The sequence below is a fragment of the Calidris pugnax genome, unplaced genomic scaffold (genome assembly GCF_001431845.1).
Source record: "Calidris pugnax isolate Ruff unplaced genomic scaffold, ASM143184v1 scaffold60, whole genome shotgun sequence".
In the NCBI taxonomy this organism is placed as follows: Eukaryota; Metazoa; Chordata; class Aves; order Charadriiformes; family Scolopacidae; genus Calidris; species Calidris pugnax.
In genome coordinates, this window is record NW_015090831.1 from 6,521,055 (window position 1) to 6,533,847 (window position 12,793).

A 12,793-nucleotide genomic window follows, 5' to 3' on the forward strand; every position below is an offset into this window, starting at 1 on the left:
CTGAAAGTGGTATGTGCCCTGTCTCATTTTTGCTTCACTTCTCGTTTCGGCACCCATCTGACTACACTGACATCAAAGTGGTGGCAGACAGTTTGAGCAATTGCAGCCTAAGCATTTTAATGGGCTCTTCTCGCCGAGTCAGAGCTGGCTGGGTGACTGTGGTTCAGCTCTGTTCTTTTTCTCGCTCTGGAGTGATGACAAGATTTTGAGAAGTAATGACTTCAGAGGAGATTTCTCAGGCTTTAGCGTGCACCAGGAGAAGAATGGCACACAGCTCCACATCTGTCCCATTTGCAGGGCATCACCCCCATTGCAATCATTAACTCACACTGCAGCTTCAGGGTGCGGGGGGCTTTGAACATAAGAAAATTCTGTTTCATTTTCTGCCCTCTTGCTGGATATAAATACGTGTACCTGTGCCTTCTTTATCCAAAACTAAGAAGATTTATCTGTAAAGACTCAATACTGATAAATTCAAGACAAAGATAAAATAACTTCAGTCCTACAAGACTTCTAGCTCTTAGTCATGAAGTCTGGAGCGTTTTGCCAGTTGCTTTCTGAAGCAGGTGTCAGAGGTGTGACTACATCAGTGATACAGGCACATTTCAGGTGGCACCGTTGGCCAGATCAACCCAATTTTTTGTCTGCATGCTTTGTGAGACTCAAATACAGAACAGTTGTTGTGACTGTCACTTCTAATTTGCACAGCCGTTGGTGTCAACAGCTCTTTCATGGGAAGGAAAATGGTATCTATTGGCAATATAATTTTATCTTAAAACAAAATGATACAAGTTTAATGTTCAGGCCATTGAGAGGTAACAGTTTATAGATGGGGCATGGCCATGAATTGAAAAAAAGGCACTAGTTGAATTCCCTGGCTGAAATCCACTTAGGATTTTTAATGCTAACTTTTATTGCAAAAAGAGAAAATACATCCTTAAAATTAAACTTGTATCTCTGGATTGGAAGTGCACACAGGAGACCACATCAACCAGGCCTCCTAAGCTATTAAGGAGAATATTACTAGGTAAAGCTTAGCAGTTTTGTGCCTCCCAGAGAAGGACAGAAGGGGAGCCACCCGCACTCTTGGGAGCCCCACTGGAAATCCCAGACTGTCAGGGACACAATGCTTGCTGTTGGACTGCTTTTCCATACAGAGAAATCCAGCACAACCTCAGTAACAACAAATTCCTTATGGCTTTTCTTCTGGTAGTTTGCCACCACTGTGCAAAGATTCTGATAAATATTTGTTCGTGTATTTAACTAAATTGAGATTGGATTCTTGTCCCCTAAGGAGAATGATGGTGCTCTTCAGACACTTCAAAATTGCAGTTTTGTTGCAAGGAACTTACGTGCAAATAGGTTTCCCTTTTTGATTGTTTGTAATACAGTAACACAGCAATGGAGTTCTGTTTTAACTCAACAAAGTCTCATAACTGAAATGTTCCGTTTGTGTGCTCGTTTCTCAGAAAACAAGCTGTTCTTTCCTTCCCAAAATTCTCTATACGTTGACAGTAACAAGAGGTGAAGATTGATTGATTTGATGGAACTATTATGAATTAGACTGACTGTAATTCTACATTTAGATTTTCCTCTACGATATAGTGTTTCTATCTTTTGCTATATCTTTCTTCTAGTTCTTGCTTTTGGAATGAATCCACAAAAATCAGCCTGTATACATAGCCTGAACCCTGTACATGTGAAATGGTCACAATGGAAATTCAGGGGCAGTCTTCAGAAAGCAAGGTGATGATGTGCTTCACAGCCTGACTGACACGGGTCATCCTCGTGCATGCAGGGACTTGCCATTTATGCAGAGCAAGTTCTCTGCAGCCTTAATCTTGCCCATAATGGTGTTCTTCTCCTTGCCTTTTTTTCTAATTCCGGGGATGGATTTGAGAGAAAAGAGTGTGGCTCTAACAGGCCTCTGCTTCGTAATTCTAAGAGACTGGAATAACCTCCTGGAGTTTTTAGCAAATATCAGTTGTAAGATAATCTGTCGGTTGCTTGGAGAGATGCCGGTATCTTTGTATGTGAAGGCCACCTTGTTGCTCTTGAGCTGCATGTGTTCCTGGGGCAGGTCAAGTCAGGGCTGCCAGCAGCAGGGCTGTGCTGGCACGCAGGTGGAGGGCAGCCCATGCTTTGGCTCTGGGAGAAGACAAGGCTGCGGGGCTTCTTGCCCGTGGCACCCAGCGCCACTTCCAGCCCCGCTGTTTCTCAGCAGAGCAATGAGATCCCCAGGGAGCTGTTGTCATCTCCCATCTGGCAACTGCTTGTAGAGCTCCCAGGTCTGTAGTGTGTCTCCTGGCTCTTGACCAAAGTTGCCCAAACCCTGTAGATGTGAAATGGTCACAATGGAAATTCAGGGGCAGTCTTCAGAAAGCAAGGTGATGATGTGCTTCACAGCCTGACTGACACGGGTCATCCTCGTGCATGCAGGGACTTGCCATTTATGCAGAGCAAGTTCTCTGCAGCCTTAATCTTGCCCATAATGGTGTTCTTCTCCTTGCCTTTTTTTCTAATTCCGGGGATGGATTTGAGAGAAAAGAGTGTGGCTCTAACAGGCCTCTGCTTCGTAATTCTAAGAGACTGGAATAACCTCCTGGAGTTTTTAGCAAATATCAGTTGTAAGATAATCTGTCGGTTGCTTGGAGAGATGCCGGTATCTTTGTATGTGAAGGCCACCTTGTTGCTCTTGAGCTGCATGTGTTCCTGGGGCAGGTCAAGTCAGGGCTGCCAGCAGCAGGGCTGTGCTGGCACGCAGGTGGAGGGCAGCCCATGCTTTGGCTCTGGGAGAAGACAAGGCTGCGGGGCTTCTTGCCCGTGGCACCCAGCGCCACTTCCAGCCCCGCTGTTTCTCAGCAGAGCAATGAGATCCCCAGGGAGCTGTTGTCATCTCCCATCTGGCAACTGCTTGTAGAGCTCCCAGGTCTGTAGTGTGTCTCCTGGCTCTTGACCAAAAGAAGATTTTAATAAAGTGGTCTTACCTATCTCTAGCCCAGCCAGATCCCTGTCAGGATTTAGACCTGCTTTGTTGACCTGACACAGCATTGCCCATCCTGGGCTGGTCTTGAAGAGGTTCTGGTTGGGCAAGAGGGTCCGGCAAGGAAAAATGAAGCGTTTTCATCTATCAAATCCTTTGTGTTTTCTGAGTAAGGATAATGAAACAAATAAATACAGATCATTTATTGCAGTCAGCTGTTTAGGGACAGAAGTATTTGCACAGAAAAGTTGAAAAAACAGTTTGTATTCCTTGATATTCCAAGGTTGAGTCTTCTGTATGGCCAAGTCACTTGCTTACTATTTCCACATCTCCCAAAAAGATACGGTTCACTCTGCATCTTGAACTGTGGTTAATTTACGTTTTCAAACTATCAGAAAGCAATGCTGTTTTTTAAATTTTACAAAGTTGAAAAAATTTAAAATTTTGCTTATTTTTCTGAAGAAAAATAGAGACTGTGCTGTATTCATAAACATTTTCTCTTAAACATTTTAAAAGAAGAACACACTTACCAATATACCAATATATTTTTTTTGTAAAGAATGTGCACTGCTGATTAAGAAAAGTGTTTTAATTTCAGTAAAATATATTTAATCTAAACTATAATAACATATTTGAAAAGTGCACATCTTAATCTGATCCAGAATGATTGTTTCCACATTTTATTTTTGTGGGAAGATGCATTCTGAGCTTCTTTTAGAAGTTTTCCTGACAAGATCGTGAGATGAACCAACTATTCCCTGACATTTGCAAAAAATTACCTGGTTATTTAGTAGTATACTAATTTTTTTTGTCCTAATCCCACAGGTAGCTTCTTAGGTCAGTTTCTGCAATTGTGCTTATGGTGAGAACTAGTCACTTAATGTATTACGGTCGTTCTAAAATACTAGTTAATGCTCATCTTCAGGTATGGCCTTTAGAGCCTCTTCATGATGTTCCCTAGAGAAACCATCTATCAAAAACTAGATCAACAAGTGTAAGTACTTAGGAGACTTTCTGGTGGGGAAAAAAAAATGCACTTAAAGTTTTTCATTTCATTAAAAAGAGTGATTTGACCTTCTTCCAAGTAGTGAAAAGACATTATTTAAAAAGAAAAAAAAAAGTAAAGGGCTGCAAAGAGAAGGAAAATTGGCTTATTTGTAGCAATTTAAATCCAGAGTAATTCTATTGCCTTAATTGCTGTTACATAAAATTTACTGAATTTAATTTTAAGAATACTTTGGCTTGTTTGTACTTCAATCAAAGGTAGATATTTTAATACTGTCACTTTAGTGAAGTGTAGTTACTTTAATACTTACAGACTCCTTCAGGAAAGTTTAAATGCTACATAAAGGTTTCCTGGGAGGAAAGATGATTATTTTAAGTAGGGTACCATAATGAACCAATTTATAAGAGAATATCTGCATGAAAAATCACAGTGCATATTCTTCTCATCCTATGTACACATATGAAGAAGGAACAGCTTAGCTTCTAGAACATTTTATTTTTCTGCTGCTACCTTTGCTGTTCAGTGTAGCTGAAGTCTTTCAGATTGAACAGGAACAACAAACACAATGAGCTACTACCACGCTGCCCTGCCACCACCATGCCTGAAACCTCTCTTGGAAGAATCACCTCTAGAATGGTCAGTCTTTGATTTCACTTCTGACATAAGAAGTGTTAGGGGTGAGGGTACTGTTGATAGAGTGAATATCCATTCACTAATGCCAGGATGGTGTCAACAGCAGTATTTGGTCACAAGGTTAGCGTAGTTCACTTTGACACTCAGAACTGACGTTCAGCTGGGAACCCAAAGACGAGAAACTCCATCTACTCTTACTAATCTGATAAGTACATGTAATAGTGAACTCCACTGTAAAAGTTTTCTTTTACAGTCCTTTTTGATCTGAACTTTTTCAAAAGGAATAGGTGTTTCTGGTGCATGGAACAGCCAATAAAAACATCATCAGGAAATTTATTAATGTTACTGCAGAACTGTTCAGTGGCAGTGATGGCTTGACTAGTGAGGAGTGTTTTGAGTGAAGAATAATATGTAGTACATTTAGATTGATATGCGAGTGGTAGGAGGCTCATATCAGAAACATAAAGAAAGTACTTTGTTCTCTTATCCATCACACATTTAATCTAGGGAATGTTACTGCTCATTCTGTTCTTTTTGTAAGTGAAATCCAGAGATGAAAAAGAAGAATTTTTTATGTTTTTCCTGACAACGGTAATGTTAAACTGTGAACAATTTGGGATGTTTCTGTAATATTTTGTGATATATGTGCATTCCTTTCTTTTCCTTCAATTTTGGTCAGCTTGTTCTGAACAAAAGCTGTTAGCTAAACAAAAATATATTATTACTACACTTGGCTGATGTGCTATCTAAAGCAAAGCTATATTTTAGTCTATGCTTCCACTGGGAGAAAATAAAGCAAGAGAAAACAGCTGAATACATAGATAGAAGTAAGCAAGGTAAAACCAGAAGTGATATCTGTAGCCTCAGAGATCATTAAAATTGCTCTGTGTAGTTGCATGTAATTTTTTTTTTTTTTGTATTCTAACTTGTTTGTTCAGTTACAGTCTTGGTTTTATGGGATTCCCTACTACCCAAGCGTCTCGCAGAAAACACTTTGTGGATGTTGGAGCAAGTCCAATGGAGGGCCATGAAGGTGATCAGAGGGCTGGAGCACCTTTTCTGTAAAGACTGAGAGAGTTGGGGTTGTTCAGTCTGGAGAAGAGAAGGCTCCAGGGAGACGTTATTGCAGCCTTCCAGGAACTAAAGGAGACCTACAGGAAAGATGGAGAGGGACCTTTTACAAGGGCAGATAGTGATAGGACAAGGTGCTTTGGCTTCATACCAGAAGAGAGTAGATTTGGATTAGATATTTGGAAGAAATTCTTCATTATGAGGGTGGTGAGGCACTGGAACAGGTTGCCTTGAGAAGTAGTGGCTGCCCCATCCCTGGAAATGTTCAAGGCCAGGTTGGATGGGACTTTGAGCAACCTGGTCTGGTGGGAGGTGTCCCTGCCCATGGCAGGAGTGTTGGAACTTCCAACCCAAACCATTCTATGGTTCTGTGAATTCATCAGTCTTACTTCACATTGCTCTGTCATACAAGTGTCTTTTATACATCTCAGATTTTGCCAAATGAAATACATTATAAAGCATATCTGAGGATACTGCAAAATTGCAAGGGACGTATTTAAGAGGGACTGATCCACTGTAAACAAATGTTAATTATGATTAAGGAAAAAAATGTCATGGTGGGAGGAGAAAGGAGAGCAAGTTCCAATGGAAAACAATTTTAACCTTGTTGGAATTTTAAGTCAGTAGTCCTTGGAGCAATTGCTGCCTTTTTTTCAACTTGTGCAGTCAGACTGAGCTACTTGTGCATAGCTTGGGGCTGTTTTTTTCATGAAAGTACAAAGAAACCATCATCTACAGTTTTTATCTGCATCAACAGTCTGAAAATTCTCGTTTCATGTCGCTCAGTTGCAGTGAAGAATAGTGCTGAACACTAGGAGGTCTGCAGTAGAAATAACACTGAAAGTACATCATCTAAGAATACATCAAGGCTGTAGAACGGCCTCGCAAGAAACAACATTCACAATTTATTACTACATAAACAATTCTGTATATGGATTTGTAAATCGCCGTTTGGGTTTGGAGGTTAAGAGTCTGCCTTTATTATAGCAGGAAACAGTGTTAGAAGTGTAGTGTAGTGTACCCGGATCACCAAATTCAGTCACCTCAATGTAAGATAACTATATAGTAAATATCATATTTAGAAAGTCTTGTGGAAGCTCCTGAGACACCATAGAAAGTGCTAAATGTTTTGAGATGCTGAGTTAACCACTTAGCTTGGGTGCAATATTGGTTAGAGTCTTGGATGCCTGTTACCATTGCCTCTGTATGTGGTCTGTTAATAACTGCGTTGTGAGTAATTTTGAGGGTTTTTTTCTCAAATAAGTGGTTATAAGCAATCATAAGCAGTATTTAATTATGTAATCTACATATGTTTTATTTTTGGGTTAAACGTGTGATTAGAGTGTCTTTTTGGAAAATTGCAGGCATGATTCTCAGAAGAATTTGAATTTGTAACCATTATAAACCCATTGTCTCCAGTAAATTTCAGAAGCTGAAGAATTAAAAGGAGTTCAGAATTAAAAACCTACTCAGGCATCACAATCTGACACCCAAAATTGAAACAGAGATCGTTTGTATCTGAGGGATCTTAACCACATTGCATCTGAAACACTTCACTTCTGTGGAGGACTTGTGTTTATCACATGAAAATGATCTTTAGCTTCTATAAGCAAAGATGTCATCTCTAATTATTACTTATCAGTTTCGAGACAAGCAGTTCATGTCATCCAGCACTCACTGGGAAAATCAGCATTTCAAAGATTTTTTAATTCTTGTTTAGCTCAAGCAGAATTTTGTCACGTGTCCTTGTGAAAGATTGCTGTCTATAATCAGTACTGTAGAGTCAAGATCCAGCTATATCAGGACTAGATTATGCTGTGTTGTATTATTATAGTCACTTTTCCAGTGAAGTTTGCAGTATCTCTCTGATTCAGGAACCTCCCTGGGTAACCTGTTCCAGTTGCCATATGACCACTCTCAGGGGAGGGAAAAGAAAAGAGAAAAAAAAAAAAAGTATTCCTATTGTCTAATTGCAGTTCCAAGCTGTGTTTTCACTGTAAAAAAGAAAATCTAGACTAGATTTTTGCTAGCTACCTTTTTTTTTTTTATTGTGTGGAAATATCTTAAGATGAGTTCATTTTTTTCCATTTTTTTTTCCTGTGTGTGTGTGTAATTCCTAGAAAGCATCTTAAGAAACAAGAAAGGGCAAAGAACAAACAACTGATGGTACTACCAATAAAAGTTTAAAAATACAGTAATTTCTGAAATAATAATGGTTAAGAAATAGATGGCTAAGTATCCCTTTGACACCTGTCTGTTCCTGGAAAAGGTGACAAATCTTGGAGGAAAGGCATCCCAATGACTAACGCTGTGCCCAGAGGGTGAGCAGCTTTTTGCCTTTCTTGGGATGAAGGAGGAGGTAATTTCTGACATAGGAAGCTTCGTCTCTTATCTTTTGAAAGCTTCAATGTGATCTTTTTATCGCTATAGTTACTCCTTTTGTTTATAAACAGTAAAAACGCTTTCTTGTTCAGTATTCTGAAAGGTGGGTGGAAGGGAAAAGGTGGGCTTTAAATTCTAAATATTTCTTTATATTCTACGAATTCCAGTAAGTTATCATTTGGAATTTCAGGTGGATTTCCTGCTCTCTTAATTTATTGCTCTTACTTTTATTTATTAGTGGAAAGAAGGAGTGTTATACTGCTCCTTCCTACTTCATCTAACTGAAAACCAGCTTTCTGATAAGTCTCGGTCAGGTCGCTGCGTTGTACAGCTTCATAGATCAATGTCTTCAGTGATTTATATCTTCTCATTGATTCTAGAAAGCTTGCTATTTCCAGACTGCAGGGTCTGTTTTCATCTGTTGTTTTCTATTGGCTATAGGGCCCATGGTGTTTGATCAAAGGGTTCATCATTAGTCTACTATTTGTTTGATTTATAGAACAAACTGAAATACTTAGAAATAATGGTCAGGGCAGGATGTCATTTTAGATTTGCAAAATACTGTTGGTTTCAGAAAAGCAATGACAGTTTAAACCAGCTTGAGAAGCTTACAGAATATGGGACTTGATTGTAAGTTTCTCATTAATTTTTGTGGGAACAGGTCTATAGTGAGCACCATAATCCTAGTTTCCTTTTAGTAAAATGTGAATATTTATTATTTTTTTCTTTCTTTGTTGACACAGAACATTAAAGATGTAGATGAGCCTTTACTGTAGAATTTTTATCAGGCTGCTGTGCTCGCATCTTCTCATGGTAGAGGCATGTGTCTTAAGCTTAGTGGTCTGGGGAGACCAAGAGCTGGGTTATTGCTTTTATTGCCCCTTTTCTGCTTTTCATTTTTTCCCTGTCCAGTGCACTTCCAGAGCACCATTTCCATCTCTTACCTTTTCCCAAAAAAGAAACTGCATTAATCAGCGGGATAGCACTTACTCTGCCTTTGCTGGACTTCTGACCTGGAGAGTATTTTGCTGTTCAGCATGAAAACCCAGCCTGCCTTTAGTTGTGCAATACGTGAGGCGTACGACAGAGACTGTTTAGAAGATTCAAAATATGGCCTTTAGTCAAGATAACACAAGAAATATAGGAATTTAGGGCAAAAAAGGGATAAACTGGTCTATGCCATTGTTTGCTACCTTCAGCAAGCTCACTGCAGAGCTTTCTGTAGGATTTGATCAACATCATGTAGGAGATACAGATTTCCTCTTGCAACTCCCTCTCTCTGCCCCTCCTGCCTCCTCCCAGCAGGCAACTGCATTTCATATTAGCAGATTTTTCACTCTTAAGAGGATTCTGGTATTCCAAAAGCCTCTGTCATCCTCCCTCTTACTTGACTTGGCTTTAAACACAAAGGGTGTTTACGAAGCACCTGTTTTCTTTGCTTTCTTGAGTGTGGATTTTCCATTCTATCCTTTCTGTGTGTCACCGAAGTAGAACTGGGTAAAGTGATGGGACAGCGGCCTCAGCAAATCACAAGCCTGAGGACAGTTTCTAAGGTTCGTCATGTTTTCCTCTGTTCTGTGGCTTTTTCAGGTAGGTCACATATCAAGGACCTTTTTAGCCCATGCCTGAAACACTGAAACTCAGTAATAAACGAGTTTTGAAAATATGTGAGCTGTACTTCAATTCTCAAGCAGGGGTAACAGTAGTAAGTAAAACAGGGTGTGTATTCTTGATTATACCACTGGTGTGTCAAGTTCATCAAATTTTGTAATTAGAAGATGAATGGGTTAATTCTTTACTTCTAAGAGAAGCTGTATTAGTCCCCTTTCTGTGATGAAATGTCATAACCTGTGCTTTCTTCTACCTGTCCCTTGAATTGCTGCCCTCTAGTTTGAGCAGCAAAGTTGTCCCTGTGCAGATGTTTGTTTTTTTCCGTTGTTGGCCACATCTATTTGATGTCACATTCTCTCCCAAAAGTGAGTGAGTGTGTTTGAATTACATCAAAGAGATACCTTTGTCAAATATTTTCTTTCTGAGTTCGTCAAAGTGTTTTGTGTCAATGCGCTCATCAGGGCAACTTGAAGGGAAAATGGTTTAATGACTGTTTTACAGATGCTTGATCGTTGCACCAGTGAGTAGCAAGCAAGAAAAAAAAATCAAACAAAAAACCTACTATATTTATGATTCCTTTGTGATCAAGATAGCACTAATGCTGGAAATCTGATGGACTGGCACTTTGATGTCTATGTTTTGAGGTTCAGAAAGATCTGGGCCTCGTGATTTGTGTAAGAGTATTCAGTGATTAAGCCCATGGCTTATAAAATTGTTTCTTGATTAAAGTTTTAACGTAGTTATAGTCAATTTCTAAGCTAGTTAATATTTTAAAAAGACATTCTTAGAAATGTGATTTACAGTGCTGATTTTTAATTCAGTTGTGTTTATGGGTTTTAATTAAGATAATGTCTTGCTGTTAACCCTCAAAGAGGGTTGCGCAGTTATTCAAGCTGGATCGGTTCTTCATGAAAATACATATTTTTATGCTTAGACAGAGTTTGTGTTCTGTAGTAGTTACAGGAAATACATCTCACTTGAAGACTAACCCAAAGGTCATGAATGTATGTGCCCTTTGTATATAAGAATTATCAAAAAGGCACACAAAGAAAACGCTCATTAAAGGATTTCTATAGATTTGTGTTGACACCCATTATTTAATGTACCTCATATTTTCCATTCTTAATCTTACTAGTTGCCACACTGCATCTGCTTATATAGCTAGAGAATGAGATATACAAGGTAGACTGCCCACTTTGTTGTGCTGAGATGATAATTCAGTCCATACATCTGTGTGTTTTTCTTTTTTCCCCTTATTTCTGCCTTTTCATTTTGGGCAGTATTTTACATTGCCTGCTTATAGTCTCGATGTTTTGCTTGCTCTGTCTCATTCTCTCTCTCAACACAGAACTTGGGCACATAATTAATGGAGGTAGTGGGATTCACTGTTCAGTCTTATGATTTTTATAGACCTCTTTTAAAACTCAGCAGCCATAGTCCACTCAGCAGCAGCAGCTAATAATAACCCAATCTGACTGACTTGTAATAGACTGGGGCACTTCTGAAAATTTTGCTGTCAGTTTGATTCTCTCCAGTTATATATTAGTGTGGGTCTTAAATCAGTATTCAGTTGGTAGCTTGGTTCTCAGTCCATTATTTAGTAATTCAAATATTAGCTCTAGATGAAGAAAGGTGAAATACATTAGGCATGAACATATGTTAGCTTTTCCTCAATAAATTGCCTTGTATCTTTGTGGCAAAATGCTTCCATTGAAATCTGGTATTCTCAATTTTCATTGCAACTTCTGTGCAAGAAGAATACACATTATTTTATTAAAAAGATGATGAGTTCCACTATTAAAAAAAAAATTAAAGTAGATGTAGCAGTTAAGTTGTGCATGCACTTTTGCAGAATTGGCATAGCAGCAAGTTTCTTAGACTCCACTTATTTGGTACTTTAATCATGTAAGTAGCAACTTGCTCAGTATTTTTTTCATTCATATACAAGGGAGATTTAAAGATATTTACATAGTTAACTTCGTTTCCACCCTTGAGTAATGACATTTTAAAAAATCATTTCAGGAAAAGCTGTCAGAAGACAGTAGGAAATGTAAAGAAGGCATGGAAAAAAATCACACACCAGTAGATGAAGATTCAAGAGAAAGCAGCAGCACTGAAGAGGAAAAAGAAAAGACAAAATTGCTATTGGAGCGTTTGAAAGCTCTGGAGGTAAGGAGTGCAATGGTTTCACACATAAAACACCACTCTGCCCCCTGCCTCATTCATGTATTGGCACTGAATCACCCTGTAGTATAAATCTTTTCTTTCACAGTTCACCTGTACTCATGTTATGGGGGTTTTTTTTAATGATTCATTTACCAAGGATGAAGAAGCAGCTTAGTCTTAGAACCACTGAAAGGATCCCTCTCTAATGCTGAGCATCAGATACCTTTAAAAAGGACTTCACACATTACTTTAATTCAATTGAGACCATTTAATAGCAAAAATTGGTTTTATTAGTTTTTTTTCAATTATTAATATTTTAAGACTCATATAGGTGGTTTAATAACTGTCATAAACCCAGTGTTGCTTCGTTGTAGTTTATTGCTCAGCTTTTAGTTCCTGGACTGCTTGCTTGAAGACTCAACTCGGGTTTTTTTACTGTTAGATTGTGGAAAATCTATTTACTTGTAGACCACTCTACGTCTTGTGCATTTCTGGAAATTTAGGATATGCAAAGTAGTGCACCTTGTGGTACTTCCTAATTAGAGGAAAAGTTTTAAAGTTTTTTTAGGCAACTGTGGTCAAGGTGCAGGTAAGACTGTAACCGCTATAAATATGAACTCATTTGTACTCCTTGATAAAAGCATGGGTTTCAATGTGTATCAAAAAATAAGACTGTGCATATTTTAATACAATTTTGAACTAGTACAAAGGTGTATTTTTAACTTATCAAGTGTTTCCTTCATTCTCTATTTTGTTCCAGTACCTATGTAGTGTTATATGTATGGATAAATGAATGCCTTTGATCTTAGTGGCATTTTGCCTATGGAGGGTCTTGGTAAACAAAGACTTCATCACTGGGCCTATGCATTTTTGTTTAAGTGTGAAGTGTCTTTTGCATCATAATTTGTATTTTGAGTTATACTCTGATCAAATGAAAACTC

At 38.6% G+C, this 12,793-nt stretch overlaps 1 protein-coding gene across 1 annotated transcript in view; it reads left to right on the top strand.

Annotated features, from left to right (window-relative positions):
- NCKAP5 (NCK-associated protein 5) overlaps positions 1–12,793 on the top strand; it is a 406,029-nt gene that overhangs the window by 256,552 nt on the left and 136,684 nt on the right. The window contains exon 7 of the mRNA XM_014941123.1: positions 11,709–11,855. Coding sequence (XP_014796609.1) covers positions 11,709–11,855 — 147 coding nt within the window. The remainder of the gene's footprint in view (positions 1–11,708; positions 11,856–12,793) is intronic.